Here is a 25888-nt window from a genome sequence, read left to right as displayed (position 1 = left end):
GTCTCCGGGCCGGCGCGAGAAGCAGGTCTTCATTAATTGTACGGTGAATCTTGCGCGTATCGATTCTTGGACAATCGGGTCAATCCGGCTAATTGCGAGTGTGGTTAGCGAACCGAACAAACTAAGCGCATGAGATCGTGAAGAGAGATTGTCAAAGCGGGTATCGAGTGTGTTCGAGTTCTTTTTTTTTACATAGCCAACGCGAAAGGGTGATCGCTCGTGTAATGTACGCGCCGTATGAGCGATCGTCGCGAGCACGCGACACGGATGTAAAACCGCTTGCCGCGAGCTTACTCATCGTGAACCATCGTACAAGAATGACGCGTCGCTAATATGAAGCGCAGATTATACCGTAACGTTAAGCCGTCGAGCGTGAGTATCATTAAGCGAAGCGTCATTACAGTGCGCGACGAAGATAAATATTTAAACTCGAGAAATGTTAGTTTAAACGTACGAGATTGTTTTCCATCATTGATAAATACGTCACGCGTGATAAGTTAATAGAGTGAAACTGCAAACGCAATTTGCAAGTATCTTGTAAATCTTGATTATCAGTGATTACTTTTAAATCTTTATAAATATTAAGAGCAGTGTAAAATGTTTGTAAAAAATAAAGAATTACTTGTCCACAAAAACTTACATTCGAAATATAAGAAAAAAAATAATTTTTATGTAAAGTATAAAATTATAAAAATAAAATGCCTTTCTAAAAATTCGACATTAATTATTTTCAGACAATAATAGCTATATCCGATATTGTGGTGAAAGTTAACGCTAAATATGCAAAATGGTTAAACGCGAAGCGCAAACAGTGAGAAGCTGGCGAAAATAGTATATGCTTAGCTCGTCTGCCACTCTGGAAAGCAATAAAAAGTCAGCGCAGTATCATTTCGCCGGAAGTGCTTGGCTAAGTAAACAAGAACGGACCCTCAAAGCGATCGAGCACGATACGTTCGCTATGCATACGATTCCGCCTCGCGAGCGTATATTCTTATGCAGCATTCACAACGTTTGGATTTTCCCTGCTTGCTTCGACTGCTTCGCTCATTCGCTTCATGCTCTACTTATCGAGAACCGGAGTTCTCCACTGCCTTCTCCCGCCACGCGGGTCTTTGTTGCGCGTTCCAGTTTACGCGGTCGGTTCGCGTAACCTGAGATCGCTTCGGTGTAGCTGAACAACGGCCGCGAAACCTCACCGCGAAAACTTACGCTAATCTTCGCACCGCACTCGGAGTTTACGTCGCCTACCACGGTGCAATGTCAGACCGCAACAATGCCTATCTCGCATTCTCCGCGACACCGTAATTTCACGAGCACCGCGCAATTGCTGTTATAACGTGATGTCCCCGAAGACGTTTAAGCTTTTCACCGGAGGGAGATAAATGCGCCAAGTGATTAAAAAAAGCACGACTTGAAGTATATCCTTAAATTCGATTTGTATTCTATAATTTTGCGTCGAGTCGACGTTAGATTTATCAAAGAAAGTCCGTGACCGTCAAGAGAAACTGCATGACTCCTAAAACGTTCTGCGTAATTTCATCCGTCCGTCATCTGGCATACTTCGATTGCGAAAGTGGCACAGGACCACGATGACTGACGTCTTTTTCTGGAGAAGACTCTTTTGATAAAGCGCATTGAAACCCTCGAAGCGACCGCATTCCTGCATTATCAAGGAACGAAGATAGCTCGCAATTTTGCTCGTACTGCACTATAATGAAGCACGCTTAGTGCCGTTTCGGAACGTTCGAAAAGCGGCACTCTGGCTTATCGACCGCTTGTAACCCGCGGCATGGGCGCTTTTTTGGTCGCGTTTTTTTCTGCCTACCACTATCCCGGAAAATTCTGTATTCTGCGTTAAGCGCTTTCGGCATGATCGGTTAACCGCGTCCGCGGGAAAAGTCTGGTAACGATACCGTTAAAACGTTCTCTCGAACCCTATCCGATTCAATAACTCGGATTAAATGTACGTTGCTGCACGCGAAGTCAACTTGCGTTAATTAGGATTATCGCGCATACAAAGCATGAAATTTTGATCGTGACAAACGCAGCAATCCACAAATAATGATAAATAATTAAACCTTTTCATTTATAGACGATTTGTATGCGGATAATATAATTGCGAATGATTCATTTTTCGTATGTATATAATTAATATTTATTTTAATATCATTAATCTTTTCCTAATACGTCAAAATATATGAAATTTACTACGTTAATTCCTATTTTTGTTCCATAATATTCATAAAAATTTATTCGTATCGTAAATCTATGTTTTTTATATAAAATCTATAACCAACATGTTCGACTAACTTTTCTTCATTTATTCTGTGTATCACTTTTTTCATCTATTCATTTCTGCAAATTTGTGTGCTTTGCGATATCAAGATGATAATCGAGATGTTCCATGTTTTTCGATTAATCGGATTGCATCGTTCTTCGCCAATCAGGAATGAACAGCAGACTTTCCATTAAAATACTCAAATAAGGTAAGTCAAGTGATTTTATCTCATCTGTGTGTATCCAATCTTCTCAAATCTGGCATGGATCGCGGAGCAGAATCGCGACCGCGGGCCTATTTAAAGCCGTTTGCCGAGTGCTATTGTTTTCTCGATCGATCGATCAAGCAAGCAACCGCATGCACTTTCAGGCCGCCGCGCCGACCGCGGTTATAACAATCCTAGAGGCAGTTATGCGAGCGTTTATGCGACCGATCCGACGCGGGGCAGTACGTGTGATATTTACGACGCCATGTGACGTGCGGACTCCAACAACCGAGGAGCGATTATATTCGAGGCGCGTATTCATCGGAGCATGAGTTTTGCACTGGCACAGAACCAGTCCAAGACGGATTCTGAGGCTCAAAGTTTCAACCGAAGACACGATATATTTAACAGAGGAAATTACAATATAAAAAAGTATATTAAATAACTAGATCGTTGCGATATTGTATTTCGCGAAGATGCGTTTTATAAAATATTCTTATCAAAGAAACGTTTTTGGAATACTTAACAGAGTTGTGTGGTTAAAAAATCACTTTCGAGCGTATAGCACTTTTCACATTTCCGTACAAAAGATGTCCAGCTTTCCTGTGAATTTTTCTTTTTGTGCAAAGAAGAGCGTTTGCTATGCTGTTAGCCACGCCTTCCCATGAGAGAGCAATCGACGTGAAAAAGCTTACGCCTACACTCGCGCGATTGCATTTACCATTTGTAAAACCATCTTCGGAGTGCGCGTACGATACGTTTGCTTCAATACTTATGATTTGATCGACATATAAAACGAAAAACATGGTTCTCATCATAACGGCAAATTCTATAGTGGAAATAAACTCCAAAATATATATCGCATATCGCAAGAGCGTTGTTACAAATTTATCGAACTTTATCTTTTTTCAAATTTCATTTTCCTATCTCGCGGAAATGCGATAGATTCGTGACGCTCAATTCCGATTCAATTTGGCATAGCGCTTGAAATAAATAATAAATATTCACCATTCGCGAATAAAATATATATATATATATATAAAATATTGCGTATTTATAAACTACATGCTTTCATCATTTATTTACTTTTTGATCAATTCTGAATCCAATTCAAAGGATCCGTGAGAAGAAAGATATTGCGTTATAGTGGGAACGCCGTAATAAAGCATGTTACAAATTTCGCTCAGCAGTCAATGCGTTGTAAAGGGACACAGAGAAGAATGATACAAAGAACGTATAGACGGTGGTTACAATGAAACGTGATACGCCACTGTCAATGGGGAGACCATATGGCGTATTACCATAGCCGCGAGGCTTCGGCACACGGCAACACCTGGCGTATCTCTTTTTCGTCTTCGAGACGATTGCGGGTATTGCACAGCATCCGCGGCGCATTCCAGGCACGTAACTACTTTCGCGAACGCACGAAATCGCGCGAAAAGGAAATAATGAGGTGGCGATGGGAAATGGTAAATGCCCGGTTAAATTCTCGTACCTCCGGCCGTCGTTTATACTTTATGGATTTCAATTTCCTCGCCGTTGACACGCGATTCCCGCCTTTGACGTTCAAGCTTCAGGTCGCCTGGGTCGCGCTGCACAGTGCCCAATTCCCCGACTGCTAGCCATTAAATATTTCCGGTTATGCGAGCGAATATAGCTTCGGGCGAACACTATATTGAATTTACGAAACAATAGCGATATTTCACCGCGATTATTGTGAGCGCTTAATATTTACAAAACGAGCGTGCGTTTAAATTATCACGCGTAATACGTGTATCGATTAACTGGCAAAACAATGCGCATCGAGCTAATCATCGTGATACATTTGTATCAGTGTGTAATTAATGCAATTTTATATATCAGCATGATACATTTATAATTCAACTTGAATCCTGCAATTATTTCGCTCGTTCTCTCGTTCAACAATTTACCTCAACAATTTCATTTCGCTATTAGTTTGTACATTTTTCCACTGATGCCAAATTATTTGGTCTTTTCTCTTTTAATTAATAAAACAGATGTTTTCCCCGGATTCTTTTTATCGTAATCAAAATCGGGCCGGTTTACTCGGCAAGAAACCCGCAAGGATCAATCCAATCGGAGGTATGCCTGGCTACCAATTTATTTCTCTCAAAACCACGGGATTAAACTGTCCCTCGTAAACGCAAAAGTATCTTCATAAATGCGTCTGTGACAGGAAGAGGGAAATCCAGCGTAATTCTATTACTTTCAACATTACGCTGATGGATACACCCATCGAACCAGCAAGAAGCGCAATGATTCTCAACGGGGGCTTTCTTTACGAGCCGGGAGGATAAGTGCGCGGGCGAGTGCTCTCGCGGCAACTTGAGGACACTCGTACTCGGCCGAAAACACGTAAATAAAGCCGCAGAGAAGTGCATCGGGCGAGATGAGATAGAGAGAACGAGGTGGAGAAAACCGTGAAGAGCGGCAAGAAGAGAACAAGGAGGGCAGAGGAAAAAGAAGGACGAGAGTGCGGGAAGAGATAAAGAAGAGAAAGGGAAAGTCCAGGAGTTATCCGAGCGCGGACCGCAAAAAGGAAAAACCTCATCGTGCGCGGGTTGGATCCCGTGCCAAGGAAAGAGTTCCGACGCGCTTTTCAACGATAAAAACCGCCCGCCCTGGATCGTTCTCGGCTTGTATGTGCGCGTGCGCACGCACTTTTACGCGCCGCATAAAGGCGCTATTTTCTTACGAGCATCAACGGTTCGCTCGCGGAAGAAAGCGGAATCGTGAAAGAAAAGAATGGGTTTTTCTGTCTCTCTTTCTCACCGTGTCTCTCATGGGTAAACTTTCCTCGTAATAAAATCGCTATGCGAAATTCCAAAGTAAATTTGAACTGCGCGTCGAAAAGGGAGAAAAACCGCGCTGGCCGCGCGGCGAGGACAAATATTAAATATCGATCGCTACCGCGCACATGCCTTTTCGTTCGTCGCCGCCAAAGCGCGTTTGTGCGCGATGTATTCTGTACTGTTCGTTAATACTTCTGCGATATGTGAGTTGCGAGAGAACTCTCGAATTGCTAAAATTCTGCTGAAAGTTAGACTTCAAGTGCTTTTACTGCTTTTAGATACATATTTCTGCGATCGTTTCAGCACGTGTTATTACAATATTTTATAAATATTAAAAAGTCCGCCAAATTGATGTTCACCGATTAAACATTAATTATGATATAATTAATTGTCTCCCTGAAATGAGTATTTCACAAATCCAGATATCGTATGTATATTGATATTAATTATGGTGATTATTAATCAATCAGTAATAATGAATATTAATTAATTGCGTTTATGATCCGTCATTACTATCATTCTACTACTAACGTTCTAATCTAATTATTACAAATAATCATTTAAGGTTTAATGTTGCAAATTGAAAATCGCAAATTTCGACAGGATTCAACATCCTCGATTGCAATCCTTACGAACGTCTAACTTTCACTTCACTTTAATTGATTCTTTATCTCTTTTTAGAACTTCTTAGAAGTAGAAAAACAAAAAGGTTAAATCAAGATAAAAGTTGTCGAAATCGTCTGTGAAAGCTTTTTACAATGTGTGTTCGAGATATCATATTTCTCCGCTTGTAAACAAGCGATCATGAAACTAGATAAATTGATAGCCGCTGCACGACAATCCGTCACGCGAAATTATAAAATTTCTGTAAAAGATTATCTTACGTTTATACCAGGTTAACTTTAATGGAGTAACCGGAGTCCAGTTTTAAGCGACTTATCGCGCAATAAGTCTGGCAGTTTGCCGACCGCGGCACCGAGAGATAGAGAGAGAGAGATTATAGATAAGTATGCGCCAAAGTGAAAGTACGAAATTACCGAGCTTACTCCACACTCCTAGATTTTCCGCTGGTGGTTACCCGCGCGCGCAGCCGCTGAATATGCATTAAACGGGATACTACTGGCGGATCAGAGACGATACTATTTCTCATAGCGTAATACTCTGCACGGGCGCCGCGCCGTAGTCTAGCAGGTCGCTAACTTCGGTTCCGGCGCGGTGAATAAATTTCTACCAAGGGTCCACCGCGCGGTTTCTGTCCCTTTTTTATTTCGAATTTCCCGGTTTCGCTCGGAGAGTAACGAGAGTAACGAGGAGAAAGAGAGACAGGTGCGGACTGGTGCTCGAGAACGCAGCGCGGCGTTGAACCCCAACGAATTGGAATTTCATTCTGTGACTCGACTGTGCTGTTGCACTCCGTCGCGCGACGGATAATTGAAGAGCTCGGCCCTTCAAAAGGGAGGGATAGATGTCTCTTCCTTTCGAAAGTTACGCGCGTGTAAAGAACCAGTTCGTTCATTTCGGTGAGTCTCGCGCCGGCGAAACAGGATTTATAAAACCTGTTTTCTAAATTCGCAATCTCGTACGTCGCTGCCTATTTCCGAAGTCGTAAAAGAATGAAGATAATTAGTTTCTGTAAATTAATTCCAAGGTATGAACTATATTACAGAAGATACCGTGTTTGTAGAATATTTTATGACTTAATAAACATTAAATTCTGACATAAACTTTTTCGAAAGATTCAACTACGATCGTGATTCCAATTAGCATATGTGTATAATAAAAAATTTATGTTTAATGTTAACTAATCTTTGATTCATTTATTTATTACGCCTTAAAGATTAATTAATCAATAATGTTTTAATTAAGAAAATAATAATTATTAAGTATTTTAACAATAAACGCAACAATTTAATTTTGTATCGTTAGCTAAAATGTTAGCTTCATTATTGTTATTAATTTTAAAAATTACAAGCAATAGAAATAATTAATTCTTTAATTTATTTATACGACAAAATCCATGCGATCTCAGTTTCTCAATAAGCACTGTCGATGCAGAATTTCGTTGCATTCGTAAAACGTAACGTTATGCCTTGCTCTTTTTCCCTGCAGCGAATGTTCTACCTTTTATTCGCGATAAATATTTATGACGAGTCGGAGAGAAAATACGTTCGCGATCCGAGCTTTCCGACGTGGAGTCGCCGCTGCGGCAGAGCAAGTCGTCGTCGTCGTCGTCGTCGTCGTCGTCGTCGTCGTCGTCGTCGTCGTCGCCGTCGCCGAACGGGAGGATTTATCGAGCACACAGCGGCGGTACTTAATCGCAATGTGGGTCGTGAAATACAAAACTCCGCAACGCGCCTTAATTTCACGGGATGAGATGGGCTTACGTGGAAGGGATCAGACGAAGGGAAGCGATGCGAGGAGAAGAAGCGCTCCCCTTCATAGCGAGACTTCGCGTAACGTCACCATGACAAATCGAGCGCGAGAACTGCGTTGGGGGCCACCCTAGTGAGACACAATCTTTTCCTATTAGCCGCGCCGCGAGCCTTAAAAACGCTGCCGGGGAAAAAAGGAGCGGAAAAACAGCGGGAATGACAGTGGGAGGAGAGAGAACGCGGCCACGTGAATTATTGCGCGACGCTGCCATGTGAGTTTAATCGGACATATTGCCGCGAAAAATGTTTCGCGTCCGCGCGAGCCATGGTGCCGCCGCTGCGAGCTCCATTTCCGGGGGTGCAGCTGTAACTCGTGCGCGCACGTCATGAGATGTTATTAATATTAGTATATCCCGTATTTCAACGCTCGGCGGATGGATTTCATTAAGTTTGCAAATCATTCGAAATGGAAGTAAACGTCATGTTATTTCATCCGCGTGTGCTTTAATAGTTAAGTAGTCGCGTGTGTGCGACGAGATAGCTCGCTCGCCCGGTTATATTTCTTCCGTATATATAGTTGTCTAATTTTCTCCGCTTGCATTAAATTTAGTTTAAACTAAACTCATAAATGTGCCCGTGTTATTTCATTTAACACTTTCGCGAAATAAAAAAACGCTGTATCTCTCTGCGCGGCTCTTCCTCTTCTCACAACTTTTTAAATATAAATTGAGGGAATGTGTCATTTTAAGCTAGAAATAGATTTTATCAGTATATACGACACTGTATACAAGTGACCTATTTAAATCGTGAAAATTCTCTCATTTCTTCGAAAAATTAAGAGCACAACTGAGGGAAGAAAATAAACGAACTGAGAGAGCGGTCGGGTCTATCAATCAGATCCCAAAATATCATTTTGTAAGATATCAACTTACTGGGTGACTAAGGTAAATTACACGCAATGAATGGCCACCAAAGAAATACTACTATAAGCACGGCAATAATAATAAACTATAGCGACTCCTTCAAGTCGTCGTCTACCAATTTATTATCACCGTAATCGTGTATATGTTTTGCGTTGCTGCAACGACAATTTACGACTGTCGTTATAAGAATACATAGTAAATTATTGTGTATTCCTCGCGATTAAGAAGACTGTAAAATTATATAATGACTCTTCTAGCATAATACTAATATCTTGCAAATATAACCGAATGCTGTTGATGAGTATCTATGTAATAAGAATCTTCTTGCAAATTTCGATATCGTAAGCTTCGGAGCCATTATCGCGTGCGAACATTCAAAGGAGAGGAAATTAAGGCGATTAGAGTGAAACAAGATATGAGAACGTAAGAGCTGTCGATTAAAGATTGGATCTTGCGGAAAGTAGATCGTTAAAAAAGTATACTGCAAGCTTGAAACTTGAAGACCGACAGGGATTCCGAAATGATTGATAGAACGTTTGGAATCGCATGAAGGAATAAGCTTTGCGCTCTCTTCACCTTCCTACGTTTCATCGCGATTTTACGTCCATCAAGGAGGGATTCCAGTTTCTAGCCAGCAAGAAAAGTGCTAAGGTAACGATGGTAAGTAACTCGAGTAGACGTTGCGAAAAAGTGGAATAAAACGAAGATAGATGTCATATCATAAAAAGCAGATTTATCACGAATCTTAGGCTCTTCCGCATAACTACACGACACAATTAATATTTGGAACAACTGCTTTTGTAAAAAGAAAAACTCGCCAAGTCTAACGATATTCTGGTAAATATTGTGTAAAGCGCTGTTGCATTTTATACGTACGACTGTATGTCCTCTTTTGAAAATTAAAAGTTATTTCGGACAATAAAGATCCAAAATACATTACTGTTCTCTTTCGTAACACAAAAATTTGACCACCTTATTTTCGTAGATTTTTGTTCGCGGCAGGAAGAACCTCGAAGCGAGTGTCTCCGTCTTCTTGCTACCATGTCTCAACGTCCAGCGTACCGCGGAGCAGGCAAACAAGGATAAATACGAAGAACGGACAACGGGGGGAAAAAAACTCGACATAAACACGCGCAAACAACTAGAAATAAGAGCGAGCTCATGGTACGCGAGACGAGGGAAACAAGAGAGCGACGCGGCCGGGAATGGATGTTACCGATTGTCTAGTCCGTGTCCGAGCGCGCGCCGCGATATACCAGACGGCGTCGCGACGCTTCTTCTCGTTGTTTTAGCGCGAGTTTCTGGAAACTCCGCCGCGAAACTACCCGGGATTCGTCCCGGAAAAATGGACGCATTCCAAATGGCCAGCGTCGTATGTATGGGGTGGTTTGATAATTGAAAGAGTTTCCGGGAGAACAATGCAAATGCTACACTAATTTATTTTCCACTAAAACGTTTTTCGCATTGAAAAAAGTTTTGCATTCATCTGGAGATTTGTTTGAATAAAAGTACAAACAGAGAAATGCTATAAATTTTTCTAACAGAACAAATTGGTTTACAATAATATTCTTTCTTTTTTTTTATTTTGAAAGAAGCTTTTAGCTAAATTTCCTGCGGTCAAAGTTTAATGTGCGCGCATCATATATAACCGGTTTCTTTAATGACAGTAAAATATATAAAGTCTATAATGTAGAGCACAGCAGACTGTGGATTGCAATAAGTGCTATGATCTAGAAATGCAAATAAAAATAACGGTCCCCTTATTTACTAGTCAACTACAGATGGAGAACTAAGGCAGGAGTCATATTGTTACCTGTTACTTTTAACGGTAAAATGGAAACCTAAGCGGCCGCGATTTTACTTCCGCGAAGCATAGCGCTTACATTTCGTTTTATTTTCGTTATTTATTGATCAAAACGAATAGCATGTCCGTTTGAAAGTCATAACCAAACGCGCGCGCATTGAGCTGTAACCACAAAAGCAGTCATTAACGGGAGAGTTTTTTCTCTGGAGAGAGTTTATTCCGTGAATAGATTTATTACGCAATAACAAATTACTTCTCTTTCCTAATCCTGCCGACAATTATCAAACACCCTGTACATGGACGTGGCTTCATGCTTTCATCATTTCTTTTTCACAGACGTTCGGCGTATGCGCCTATATTTGTGCGCCGGAAATCCAGCAAAAAGGACGAGCGGGCTGCCGGTTTTTCCGCTCAGATTCCCGGCGCTTCATCATCCCTCCGAAGTTATTGGGGAGATGCGAAAGAGGATGTGCGTGCGCACGACGGAGACAGAAGAGACGGCAAGACGCCGTCTGTTTTCGACTCTTGCGTCGCGGCGCAAGGCAAGGGCGGAATCGACGTTCGCGGATCCGCGTCGTTCCCGTAGTCCTCGGCGTAGTCTGCTTTTTCTAATATCGGGTAATATCCGGGAACACGCGCGTTACGTACTCCGTAGAATCTGCAGATAGGTTTAACCGTACAATATTGAATTTTCGAATATTGGATTCTCAGCGGGACGGCGCTCCCAAAGCCCTAACGACGTTCATCATTGAACGGAGAGCGCGTTTGCATTAAGCTTACACGTTATTATCAAAACTTTGCTTTATAAATGTACTTGAAAATCAAGTTTTAATGCAAAATCAAAATCTGATATTTTCGACGCGGAAAGAAGAGACATGGAATTTTCGACACGCGCAAAAAAAAGTACTGTAAATATAATTTTCGAGATGGCTTACGAGAGGAGCGATAACTATCGGAAGCGATAAGTCATATAAATCTGCAAACTTCTGCGCGACCATCAATTTTTCTATACTGCGGCGCGATAGATTTATACGATCTAGTTGGCGCACCACGGCGACGCGAGAAAACGCTTCGTTAGACGATCTCGCCATACGGTGGGATGAATCGGAAATACGCGGGAGAGAGAAGTTACGGGCCGCATAGAATAGGGTGTGTAACCGCGTTTTTCCCGAGCCACATCCTCCGAACCCATTTTACGGGACGAGGACGGCGCGCGCGGCGGACGGCGGAAAAAAAAAGAGAGACTGGAACGATCGCGTGTTTGTCCGTCGGTGTGATTCCGGTCGCCGGTCGAACTTCAGCGCGACGACGAGAGCTTTCTTTTCATTCTGTAACGAGGTTAGGAAGCGATGGAACGAAGAGAAATAATTCTTCCCTCCGACGACCGGAGGTGCTTCTTCCGTCTACTCCGCGCACTGTGTATACTTTGCCTTTCCGCCACGACAGCTATGTTCTAGCGGCCGGAAAACCCGGAAAAACTGATTGCACGGGCTTGCGGCGGTAATCGTCGCTGTCGCTGCCGCCCTTGCTTGTGTTATTTATTTCTATTTCGGTCTAACGTACCGTGAAAACCAGTCCTATGAAGTTACGCCACGCTGCATAATGTCTTCCTTGACGCTCGTTTCTAAATCACGCGCTCCGGAAAATTCTCCGCCAAGTGTTCGCGATTTACTGCACGGATTCGATACTACTTACACAAAACTACTTATTTTAGACGAATTGTGCGAAATATATAAATATCAATACATATATACGACAATCTGAAAGTGTAGAATTATTTAGTTTAGTATTAATTAAAGATCTAAGATATATTTAGAAGCGCAGCAATCTCGAATAACAAGAGAAAAGATAGATAAAAAATTGCAGAGAGTTGGTACAAAGTTCTACACCCATCTCGCACAACAATACATTCTTTCCGAACTTTTGACAAGAACTAATAAACACAAATAAGAGATAGACGAAATAGTCCGCGGAACAAAGCTCATATCGCAATACCTCTCGAGCGGGATTTTTCAAGAAAGGCAATCGCGTGCATTTTCCGGTCGGCTCGATCCGGGAGCGCGCCAGACTGATAATGTCTGGAGACTCTGGAGTAGACTTGAAAGCCAATACAAATGCTTTCGGGACTGCTGCAAACGTGATCCATTGCGACAACGATTGGGAAATAATTGAGCAATTTAGGGTTACGTGACTGGGACATATCTCGTCACAACCGAAAGAAATGAGGCGCAATGATGAGAGAGAAGGAGAAGAAAGAGAGGAAACTCCGATAGAGTCCCATGGCGCCATGGGGACCCTTGACTCCCCCTTCTTTCTTCTAGCTCTCAGCTCCTCGATGAAGTCTCGTCGCGAAAGTAGTGCCCCATCGACAATCTGATTACCGCTTTGTCGTTCTGCAAATGTGCTCGATACGCCACAATTCGTTCATCTCGAGATAAGTGATGCGCGAATTTGCGACCAATTACGCGACGGCGGATCAAATTGCAATCTCAATCAAAATGCATTTATGCAATAAAAGTAGCAATATGTCAAATTAAAGTAAGAAATAAAACTGAATAAAATACTTCTCGTATTATCTTTGAGAGTTTTATATTTTGCGAAGTAGTTTCCGTTAGGATTAAAATATTTTTATATATTTCGACAATAAGAGTTCAAATAGTGCGGTTAGAGATTTTGTTAACTCGTTAACATTCTAAATCAATTCGAGCGAGTCAATTTCTTTACCGTACTCTCTTTTCTTCATTTTGAACCAGTTTCATCGATTCTCTCTCTTGATTTAATCGGACTAATCGCTTCACGGCCTAAAACTTGCATGGAACGCGATAAAAAGCGCGTGTATTCTCATACGCATTCCAGATTGCGTCTCTCACGTAATTACTTTGCGCCCACGTACGGACCACGTACGGTGGACTTGTCCTTTTTTTTGCAAAGGGGTTATTTCCTGCCACTATCGTGCCGCTCTTTAATCACCGCGCGCGTCCTCCGCAAATAAAAACGGCGTGCCGCGATTTGTTGCGCAGACCCAGACAAAACGGTCGCAGCGTCGCGCGAGTTTGCGAACGACGGCGCAAAAACGGGAAGCTTTACGAGGCGCCCCGAAAAGGGCATTCATAAAGATGCATGCAAGAACGACGTCTCGAATTGCAACGATAACTATAATGGCCTTTTATACGAAGATAACTAGCATCAAGCTTGATTCCGTGTAATTTCGCCATTAAACGCGCTAAAATGTTTTAAGATTATTTTCTCTTTATGTGCTCCTATAATGATCACGCACACGCACGCGCATCTCACAATAAAATGTTAAAAAAAAACAATATTTAATAATGTTTTATTAAAAATTAAATATATAAAATGTAAGGTAAATATATCAATTTTGAAAATGAGATGGTAACGAATTAAAATTTCACAGAATATATTACTGTGCACGCAAAATATATTTTTTAATTTCACGTTTTTAATATCAAGAAATATTAAAATACATTTAATTTTGATTTTAATTACTATTTTTGATTTTTCTCCAAAGAGATTCTGCAGAAAATTTTCCTTATGAGCAAAATTAAACATTTAAGATCAAATATGCCAAATATGCCCTCGACATCGCGGACAAAAAGCCTTTTGCAAAATTCAAATATTCGAAATGAGACATTTCATGTGCAACAGGCAAACATCGTGTACCAAATAACTTGGCGTTTCGCGGGATCCGTAAGGAGTAAGTAATGAAAAAATCTCCGACTGAAACACAGCCAACGTAGTAAAGAGGTGAATGCACTGTGCTATCGATACAGACCGCCGCGCAAAAAGAGATTCTGGCTGTGCCTGTTGCCATTAGCCGCATATGGATATCGGCAACCAAAGCACGACTTGCCGTATTGAAGCGGCGCGTGAGTGCACGCTCGTGCGTGTACGTATGCATAAATACTCGCATAAGTGGAGAGTGCACGCTCGCACACGAGACAAAGAATGACGCTCATTGACTTTTTACGAGCGATTCTTCCCTTATTTATAAGCGAACACATTCGGCAAGAAAATACACCGGCTCTTTATGCCATTCGTCATTTATAGAACTTCCGCGACACGATTTATGCAAAATAAAATACACAATATTGCAGATTGACGATAAAGCTTAAAACAATCGACCAAAGTACACAATTATTTTTTATAGAAACAAATTTACTTTACGCGTTCGTTGAAGCGTTTACTTATTCATTGGTATGATAAGCACAACTAGAAATCATTTTATTTTTAATTCTGTTAAAATAACTTAATAGTCGACACTAATTCCGGTTGGTCTAAATTCCTTCAGCACTTTCTCGAATTAGGTAAAAGATATCTCCCTGGCTCACAGTGAGATAAAGTGGGGCAAAGATTACGGTGTCTCTAGGTATTCCTGGCGCTTCTCTCACGACGTGCGAAGTTTTCGGAGATAATGGAAAATTTAGTAGAACCACCGCATGCATGAATAAACATCAGTCTCACTCGTCGATTGATACGAATAATTTTCCTCTTCATATTTATTTTCCGAATTATTATTAAGTTAGAAATAAATTTTCGGCTTTTTAATAATAATATCTGAATCTTAGGTATAAATTTTTTTAAACGTTTCAAGTTGGAAGCATTTGTGTGTTTATCAGTCATGCTTGAAAAAACGCGAAACAGTAATTTGTTTATTTGCGTTTGTTCTGTGCGTCAGCATTTTTCGTAAAGCGTAACAGTTAATAGTCATAAAGGGTTCATTGTTAATGGGTGGCCTGGTGCAGAACGTTACACTATACAGAGCCTACGATGGTGAGAGCTTATCGAAAGCTATGACTATCATTAGGATTTAACTGTCTTTCAAATGTAAAAAAAAAACTCTTTCTAACTAAATTTTAAACTTGTTAAAATCAGTGAAAAATATCTGAATTTTGTACATCAAGGATTATGAGATCCTGTAAATAAATTCCTGCTTAATGTGTAGTTTAAGATTTTTTATAATTCCTAGAACGTACAAAAGTTTCCGTATTTGTCTAACGGTATCTGGCAGACATAAACATCTTTTCTTCGATGAAAAGTCGAAGAAAGTCTCTAACCGCGACAAATCCCGTTCCAGACGACAAAAGTTCGTGACTTTTCGTGACATGGAAGCGCGCGTTGCTTTTTGCCGACATTAATTCTGACGATATCGCGTCGACAGTTTCTTTCCTTGGTGTCGTCGCTCGTTGAAGATTATAGATATCGCTTCCTTATGCAGCGAATAAAAACGCGGCAAGTCGTTTCAAATTATTCGACAAAAGAAAAAAATATGATAATGTCAACAGATTATAAGATTTAAATAAAATACAAAAACAAATAAGAAAATTGATCGATTCGCAGAAAGTTTCCAAGCTTTGTAAAAAATAAATAAGAAAATTCAAAAATGTATTACTAATAATATATGATTTATGCAGAACACTCTTATTTTATAAGATTTGATAAAGAAAATGTGAAATAAGATTTGCCGTAAGTTACTGTGCGGTAATATTATTTCGTCTGAACGGTCTTGCGTGAATAGTAGATTTCCCAAAAGCAGGAATTTCCTGCCAATCAAGTAAAATCCGCTTTCACGTCCCGTCTCTCAGATCGGCGTATAACATGGTACACAACGTCTCGAAAAGGCAACGAGGCTTTGATTTACTCTCTCGTTCCCCCATTCGAGACGACGTTACGGCAGCGCGTTTTCTCCTTAAATGGACGCCCAATGTCTGAGCGACATTAGAGTTCTCGGTCAAAGCCAAAGTCACGGTGAGGGTCTCCATCCTTGATGTTTTCCGAGGAGACTGCACCGCGAGAAAGGTCAGGGGAAAAGGGGGGATTCGAAAGAGGCGCGCCAAGACTTGGCTCTTATATTCTGCTACCTACTCGCTTTGCGGATCGTCGAAGAGAGCAAAATTGATGATACGCGTAATACACGATCGCGTAGTACACGATCGCGTTGGTCGTTGGGCAAGATACGACAGATACGATCGCAGATGGATTCAATTAGAAAAGAATTGCGACAGCGTGTTCGTGTAATCGCGTTCATTGTCGAAGGCCACGCGAGTTGCAACGTGTTTGCGATGCGATTAATTGAACATGTTTTACAAGATCACTACTATTCGATACCTCAATCGAGAAACAAGTTTGCAAAGTGCTTAATGTTATATGTGGATTATTGGATTATTTTCAATATTAATTACTGCAGAATATATTATGTGAACTGCAATCTGATCATTTAATTTCCACATAGCAACAATAAATATTATCGAGTTTAATATAAATCTGAAATTTAATAAGAGAAAGAGATAACTAGTTCTGTTGTATATTATTTTGTCAAATATAAGTTTAAAATATGTATACTGTATTTCAATTATTCAATGATAATAGAATAGCAAAAATTGTAAACCGTGTTGTATTATAAGCAGAATATAAAATATTTCATTATTCCTGCGGTAACGCCAAGATCGATCGACACCATTTTATGGTATCATAAAATTTTCCACTCTACTCAATAATTCAAATATGATATCTGCAATTTAATTCGTTATTATATTATATTGAACGCACCGGCCTCTACGGACACAATATTATTATCCGTATTACCCAACATAATTTATACGAGAAATACACAAAATTCTTGCATATCCCTCTCGCAAAAATTCAATATCTTGGATTATTTAAATACTACACAGATCGGATTACTTCGATACTATATGAATAAAAAAAAATGGAAGGAAATATGCCACTGAACGCGCGAAAAATTTTGCATTTATCGCATATTCGTATCGCGGTGAACGCCACGAATATGAACTCTCCGGTTCATCGTGCCACAAAATTCAGCATGCTTCAAAAATTGCATCGTGATGCATTCCGTGTTCCGTTCGATATTCCTCTGTCGGTCGAAGGCTGTTGGATACGCGAGTGAACGCATCGGCGAGCGGTTTCTCGCGCTCTTTCCGCGAAACAATAAACGCAAAGGAACGTTGTTCCGCAATAAAATGAATTTCTGTTACCGTTATCGTCGTCGCGGGATGGCACGTTGGAATTCCTATCTTCAACGCAATGTGACTTCGCATCGTAATACTGTTATATTCACGTCGTCGTAATGAGACACGTAATGCGTGTGTGTGCGAATTAAATGTGCTAGAGTACGCAAGAATTGTGGAGGAGGGCATGATTTCTCATATAATACAACGCAATAACAGAAACGCGATCATGTAAGTTTAATCGATTCCAACCGGAAATAGTTGTTTCATTCCGATAGCAAAAAAGCTGATTGGCGAATCATTGAATCAGCAGAATGTCGATAATTCGATAAATTTAATCTTGCGTTATATCACAGAATTTTATACGCTAGAAATAATTGCGGTATAATTAACTCTTTGTGATAATGAGTTATAAATGAACGTTTTTATATTATTAATTGCTATAAAATGTCATATTCAGAAAGTTTGAGAATATATAACATATTGAAAATTAAAAAGTTAATATGCAATTAAAATATTTCAGAAGGAATTTACGTTCCTTCTTTGAATCAAGAAGAGAAAAACCGAAAATGTCGAAAGATAGAAAGAGATTGTAGGTCAACACGCCGCTACGTTCCACTTTCTCCTTTCTTCGGTTTTCATGGAACGAGAAGGTCCATGGCCTCACAACTAGTTTTAGTTGGGAATTACTTCAGCGGAAGTTGTAAAAACTTCCATTTTTGTTTTATGCGATCACAGTGGACTACTTATTCCAAAAATAACATATCATACAATGGCCTAACGATGACTGCAATTTTTGTGAGTGATCGACGATGAAAATATGTAACTGTCGCAAGTTTACTGCGATTTTTATATCAGCATTATTTTCTAAAGTGCATTTAACTCTTATTCTCTCATAATTCACCAGTCTTAAAACTATTGATTTTTTATATTTATATCAGATAATATTTTACTTTTAATCTATGCGATTCTTATAAACTTATTTTTTTTAAATGCTTTTAAAAAATTTATATTTTCCTTTTTAGTACGCTTAAGAAGATAAGAAGACACGTGTGAGATAATAAGAGACTTCAGACAAGAGCTACTCGGTCAGTCACGTCAATTTGTAAAAACAAATGGTTAAACGCAGATCACGATAGGAAAAACATTTTGGGGCCCGATGGAATCTGTGTAATCGATTCTTCATGCAAATGAGAGCCTCTGCGCGCCATTACAACGCGGAGAAGCTGGGCTTGCACGGATGTACGCACTAATCGATCCTCGCGATCGGAACGAGCCGAGAGGAGCGGAGCTTTACGAGGGATTACGACGATTATCCGAATAATTACCCCCGGAGTTTCGGAGACGAGCCAGCAAATAAAGCCGGCCTCGATCGTGGGCCGAATTCGTATTCCATCTGTGCATTCAATTGCACTGGCTGACATTGTGCGTATAATCGGCAATCCCTTGTAAAGCTCTAATATATCTATAGAAAGATCAATATATTCATATACAAATGATAGAAAATAAAATCATTGGAAAAAAATAAATTACTCGATCTACATAGTCCTCGAATTTGACGAGATCACCGAAATCATTTCTCTCTTTGTTACTTTTTAATATGACTCTCATTCATCGCGAAAATCATGTTGGTTTTTCAATTTCGTTTAATCCGAGTCGCATCGCTTCCAATTCATACCGATGAGCGTTAATAAAAGAACCGAATTGGCTGATCGTCACGCATCGATAAACAGTAAAACGTCCGTTTTTTCCGTTTACGCGGCTATTAAATGTAGTTTGTCGTGGAAAATTCCAACAACAAACATCCCAGCCCCTCGCTTATCTTCTGAAAGATCGCGGATTGCTTTATAGCAGCCGGATAAAATTGAAATGTGGCATATGAAGATAGAACTTGAAAACAGCAATTTTTTTCAGCAATTTAATAATTCCGATAAATTCAAATTTTTGCATAGAAGATACGTAATCTCCAATTTAATTATTTTTTGTAACGTGTAATTTTTAAAATCGCAATGCACGAATACAGGAGCAAAGTTCATGTTCAAAATTATACCACAATTCTAAATATTGCTTTTGCAACACGCTTCTTCTCGAATAAAATCCACAAAAAGTTGTGCAATAAATTGCATGGTTAATATATGATTTAATATCAAAAGAAGTAGTGAATGTGAGAGGTTTGCTTTTGTATTTCTCATTTTTCCATACCCAGCATTCAAACTTGAAATTATCGTAATTATATCGCTTTCAGAACCTTCAGAGGACGCTTTCGAGACGCAAGAAACGGTGATGAAAAAATTAACAAGGTAATAATAAGCAGAGAGACTCACCGAGTGCTTTGCAGCTTACACCATGAAGGGAATCCCCAGCAAGTTGAATGATGGCCATGAGTATATCGCCCATCATCAGGCAGGCGACATGATGAGTCTGGCAGCGCCAGTGCAGAACGTGATGAGAGGCTGGTAGCAGACAACCGGCCGCCAGGGTGGCGGCCAGGAAGATGGCACTAATGATGAAGCCCAAGGGGTATAAGGTAAATCTGATGTCCGTCGCTTGCACCGCGGGTCTGAAAATTTAGATTAAAACGCTATTTTTAATGTACTTTACGAACTGACGTTAGCATTACCTAAATTTATCTGACGTTTATATAAAAGTCTAGCAATCCAAAATATTCTTTAAATGTTTTTCTGATACCTATTAAATATTGTATTGTTTATCATTTTTACAAAATTTTATATGTAATCAATAAGATATAATTTTCCTATCTTATAATTTTTAAATTCTATCTTTTAATTTTAATTTTAGACATTTATTCATAAAGTTCCACCGAATACAAAGCATATATACTATTGTACACATATAATGCAAATAATTCAATACAGGTATTAAATAACGAAGGATTATTTAATTTGAGTAGCTATGATATTATGCTTTATTATGCGTTCACATATTAATGGAAGACCCAAATGAACGCGTAATTCAGGCTCACGTAACAATTAACGACGAACTCCAAACCCAAACAACACACATATAATTTATTGGATTTGTGAAATTAGCACGACATTCTATTAATATAAAAAAAAAACAATTACAGTTCCAGTAGCACTTTTCATAGTTCTACAGTTCCTTATAAAAATAATAAAAAGTTCCGTAATTTTTATAAAGACTGTAGTACTGTATAACTGTAGAATTATGAAAAGTGCTACTGGAACTGTAATTGTTTTTTTTTTTTATATTAATAAAATGTCGTGCTAACTTCACAGATCCTAATTTATTACAACCTCAACCTCATGCGATAACGATAACATTTAACAAAAATATAATGATAGTTTTCTATTATACTTCTGTGATAAAGTTTTCTTTCATATAAGTTCCTACAAACTATACTTCCTAGTTTATAAATCGTTTTTTCTTTACTTAACGATGAAAAGAAAGATTATCCATTTAATATGTAAATTCCGCTGATACCGTCGACATTTTCCGTAAAAAGAAACCGCAGAAGAGGAAGACAAATTATGGCCCTATTAGTTATTTCTCACGCTGGTGGATTAATTAAATTCGGGCAGTTTTATCGGCGTCACATCGGCAATTGACCGATTGGCTCACTGCCAGCGGTGGGCACTGAGCCAGATATTCGATCGACGCTTTATAACGGAAATAATACCGCGTTATCGGCGATCGTTACGTCCACTTTTAATTAAGGTTCCTGAAAGATCCGCGTAAAACAATTTTTTATTGCGACTAACGACTTTTCAATCTACCGCGTTTAGAATGGATAGATGTCAAAATCATTTGTGACAGTTTCAATTTGCATCGAGGTATTACTCATACGCATAGTATGTGTGGGTGAAAGTGGCAGAAAATATTTCCACGACTGCCTAGTATTTTTAACTTCGTTATAGCTGTAGAAATCTTCGTGAAACAGAAGTTTACGCGTAATAAATATTATTCTAATAAATTTTGAATAAAATATTTTTTATCTTCAAACTGCAAAACATTAAATTGTAATAAATTTACGATAATATTGTATTAAATTTTAACTCCAGAATTTACACATCTGTATCTCGGATTGCTATTTCTTTTCTTTAACAAATCAGTATCATTGCGGTTGTATTCCGATTACAGCTTTCAATGCAAAAAAATGCCTATTTTTTTAGAAATATAATTACCCATTTTCTTATGTTTTTATTTTAATACATTATAAGTACACTTCTTGCGCATGTATTAATTCAAAAACATTTTAAAAATTACGTATTGCAAAGATAAAGCTCAAGAAATTGTAAAAGTTACAATTTATTGCAGAATTTGCTCAATTACGTGACGTTTCAGGCGTATAAACAACATATCTTTCATATATTTAATTGGTTTCAGATTGATGTAATTCCGTTCTGAGAGAAAAATCGCAATAATTCACTAACTGTCTTCGTAACGCATTCGTGATGCAAAAACCCAGTATGCGACTGTAGTATTCGGCTGTGTTTTGTTTCATTGATTGGCGTTCGCCGAATCTGTTCGCAAGTAAATTTTTCACGAGAAACAGAATGTCAACGATCAACCAGCCCGTATGTACATACAAAGCGCAAATAGAATACGAACGAAACACACGCGTGTACGTACGCGACTTTCTACAAAATTGATCCTGCACATGGCGCAAATGTGCGCGTTAATCGCATTTCCGATATTACTTTGTACACCTACCGGTGATTAAACTTTTGCAAACTGCCATAAATTCTCCCTGTAATTTCGCAAACGTCGTGTCGACGCGTACCGCGACTTCGAATCCGGGAAATAAACACGTAGTGTTCATTTGCATACCTTACGGTAATGATATATTCTATATAGATAGGAATTGGCTCTGTATGTACCACGCGACATTACATGACACTGCGTCTGAATGGAAACTCTCGGATCTTACTATCAGCGATGTCCTACGTGTCTACCCGTCAATCCATCCTTAGCCTTAGCACGATGCACATGTCTCAGCAAATGAGATATTCTAACCCTATCTTATGTTACGCGACGTATACAGACGTACACGATAAACGCACAAATCATTTTAGCAATATTTTGTCGAATTATGCTATGCAATATAAAAATCTGTGTGTATCATTAGTTTCTGACGATATTTATATTAAATATGCATGATGGTTTCATTTTTTTAGAGGAATTTTGGATAGAGTTTTTAACTATTGAAAATATGCTATTATCACATTTGTCATAATATAAAATAAAAAAAATTATTATCAACATCTTTTATGTGATGTTTACATTCCATTATCTTCGAATTATTATTTTATATTTAATCGCAAAAGAAATCTTTTTCAAACGTTATTTTAGAAGAAAAACTTCTTTGAAAAAGAAAAAACCAGAACTTTATCGATTATATCGGCACTTTGAGAATAAATTGCTAATTTCCGCAATATCGTTTTTCTTACATAATACATATGGAAAAAAAACATTTTCATCACTCATCGCTCTGCTGTGCGGAAACGCATCATCGAGTTGTGAAAACGTTTCAAAGGAATCTTGGATGACGTGGGATTGAACACACGTGACCTAGAAATACTTCGCAAAGAGGAGTGAAAGTGACAAGGATCCGACTTTTTCTCGCCGTGGCGTGCTCAAGAATGATGACGTAGAAACGGTGCCGTTTATCGTTTGCGCAGCTATCTACTGTCAAACGTGCAATTAAGCCGTGTGATAAATTCAGATCGGAGCAGGCAATATTTAACGGGGCAAAAAGTCGGATCGTGCTCGGAGCTTTAAAGTGGGTCGAACGACTTGGTCGCCGGAACTGGCCAAGCTCAATTTTGTTCTTCATTGGGCAAATAAATGAAGATAGACCGAACAAGAACAAGAGAATCGACTTTGCATTGACGAATCAATATTCAATTTTCTGCAATTTACACATGCAACTGCTGTCAAAGTTTTAGATTAAAACGGCACACTTTTGAAATATATTAATATCACATAAAAAACTGTTATTACTAATTAAGAAAAAAATGTGATAAAATAATATATGAAAATATTAAAATATTTTAGTAAAAGCAAACTAAATATTTAATATAGTACTTTTCTTTCCAATTTAAACAATAAAATATTTATTTCGAATATTGCTTTCAAATATTGTTAGGTTAGGTTAGGTTAGATTAACCTTATAATTATAATATGTAACATAGTATGGCAAATCAATAACCATATGCGTAAACAATACAAACAATATTACAGTAAACACGTAGCGAAAATATACTAGAATTAAAATCGCTTATCACATAAAAAATATCTCGGATTTCGAACATATGTTACAGAAATCCGAGATATCAACAAGAAACAACAGAAAGAATTAGGAAAGGCGAGATTCAATTATCTAAAAAATTTCTTAGTTGTCTGAACATTCTTTTCCCTTATCGTTTTATATAGTAAGTACACTTTGTGTCGAATACCAGATATCTTAATGTTATCTTAATACACACGAGAATTCTTTATCTTTGTTTACGGATCACGTTGCGCGCAGGAGGAAGTGCAACAAGAACGACAATAGCGCAATGCAAGATCTTAACTTTAATGTACTAACCTTTGTGGTGCGTGCTCTGGACAGGCAAACACCTTGGCGATCTGGTTGAGTTCTTTAATCCTCTCAACGCAAAACTGGCTGGTAGGTAAAGCAATCCCGTTTATCTCCAGACCGCCATCGGGTTGCAACACAGCATCCTTCGTATCCCCAAGAATCGTGAAGTTGTCTGATTTCGGGCAAGTAGGAAAACCCGTTATGATCTCGACGACAGATGACGCGTTTGGCAATAGCGGCGGAGCATCAACGATCTCTTTCGTCAAATGCTCGCATGCATTTCTGTAACAAAAAAGATTTTTTCCATGCGTTAATATAAATTTCCTATCGTTAACGTGAGAATGTGAAATCAATAAACAGTAAACTCTTCTTTTGCATTCTATGGTTACACGATATACGATATAAAAACGTGATTAGAAAGCTTTTTTAAATATTACATTAAATTTAATTTATACTTAATTTATACACTTGAATTAAATATTTATCTATATTTAATTCAAGTGAGCAATTTTATTGAATAGTAACGTTAGAATTTACTAGATAATCGATTCATGCAATATCAACACTCGAACGAAGTCAGAAAGCTATGAGCCTGTGAACGTCAAGGTCACATACATTTCACTCAAAAGACGCCCAATAAATAAACTAGTTGCTGCTAAGCAGCGATTCGATTTCAAAATATGAAGAAAACTTTGCTTTGTTTCATCAAAGAAACAAATCGTTGTCTAAAATGTTGGGTATTTATTTTGTAACACCCAAATACGAAATGTTTTTAATCTTACTATTAATAATATTAGTAATTGTAAGGTGAATAAAGAATTCTTTCTTCTAAATATGTTATTAAAAACATTTTAAAATTAACTACAATTAATTTTATAAGCGATCTTGATAGAATTGATTCTTATAAAGTTATCTCCACTTTAACCTAACCTAATTTTTCAAGATTTGCGTTGTTTCGGACCGCGTGAACAAGTGTTAACAAAGTTGTGCGAGAAGTTTACCTCTGTTGGTTGAAAGTGGCATTCTCGCCGCAGCATCGTCGTACTCGCGGTCTCATGGTCGCGGCGGCATGATTGCCCATGGATTTTTTTTCACATGTAAGCAGCCCATTCGAATCAGTACAGTAATGATTGGCGGAAATTTTGTCGGGATTGTTTGGGTCCGGCATCGCGGCTCCGTCCTCCTCCATTAGGAAGACCGGAGCACTTACTCGAGAAGGTAGAAAAATCAACTCCGATTGATCGTCACATTCCGGTCTTCGACCGTCAAGAATACGCCACTCGGCAAGTATAAAGACAAAACCTTGCGATTTCCGCGAATAAATTAATGGCTTCCAAACGGTCTTGGTTGGTTGGCAATGCGGTATCTCATCCGAATTGTCGTCTGATTGTTGCAACGCCTCACCGTATCTACAGCACTTGAGAATCGTCACCTGTGAGTTTGTTAAGTTATTCGGTTCCGACACGACGAGCACCGCGGTCGCCGTGACGAACGCGAAGCAACGAAGAAACGCTCTCATGATTCCGGAATTTGCCGTGCACAGCGACTTTATTTTCACCCGTCGCACTTTTTTTTTAAAGACAGTCTACGTTGGATTATTACGAAACGATAATTCAAAGTTTACATTAACACGTTTGCGAACTCGCGCTCAACAATAAACGTATGATAAATAGATTGATCACGATGTCATCTCGCGATGTGAATAGAAGCGACAGAAGTCGAGATAGAATAGAAATATCCCGAAGGATTCACCGGATGCCGAAAAAAAGAAGTCGCGTGTATCAGACGCTCGTCGAACACAACCTTCTCGTTACAACGCTTCGGAGTTACTGAAGCAGTCCGACCACGCGGCTCGACTACGACCCACCGCCGGCAGCGTGACTCGAGTATGCGCGCGCAACCGCGCGCAATGCTATCGCCCTTACTCTGCCTTATTCAACCACCGCAT

At 39.1% G+C, this 25888-nt stretch overlaps 1 protein-coding gene across 2 annotated transcripts in view; it reads right to left on the bottom strand.

Annotated features, from left to right (window-relative positions):
* The window catches only part of mthl1 (methuselah-like 1), a 120790-nt gene extending 95014 nt beyond the window's left edge, over positions 1-25776 (bottom strand). For both annotated transcript variants that reach the window (XM_012378439.2, XM_012378440.2), the window contains exons 1-3: positions 24942-25776; positions 23947-24222; positions 19703-19938 (exon numbers count right to left, since the gene is read on the bottom strand). In XM_012378439.2, coding sequence (XP_012233862.1) covers positions 19703-19938; positions 23947-24222; positions 24942-25459 — 1030 coding nt within the window. In that variant the 5' untranslated portion in view covers positions 25460-25776. The remainder of the gene's footprint in view (positions 1-19702; positions 19939-23946; positions 24223-24941) is intronic.
* Between the last annotated feature and the right edge of the window lie 112 nt (positions 25777-25888).

The sequence above is a fragment of the Linepithema humile genome, chromosome 2, assembly GCF_040581485.1.
Source record: "Linepithema humile isolate Giens D197 chromosome 2, Lhum_UNIL_v1.0, whole genome shotgun sequence".
In the NCBI taxonomy this organism is placed as follows: Eukaryota; Metazoa; Arthropoda; class Insecta; order Hymenoptera; family Formicidae; genus Linepithema; species Linepithema humile.
The sequence above is the reverse complement of the archived record's forward strand: the minus strand, read 5'-3'. Positions and strand labels throughout refer to the sequence as shown.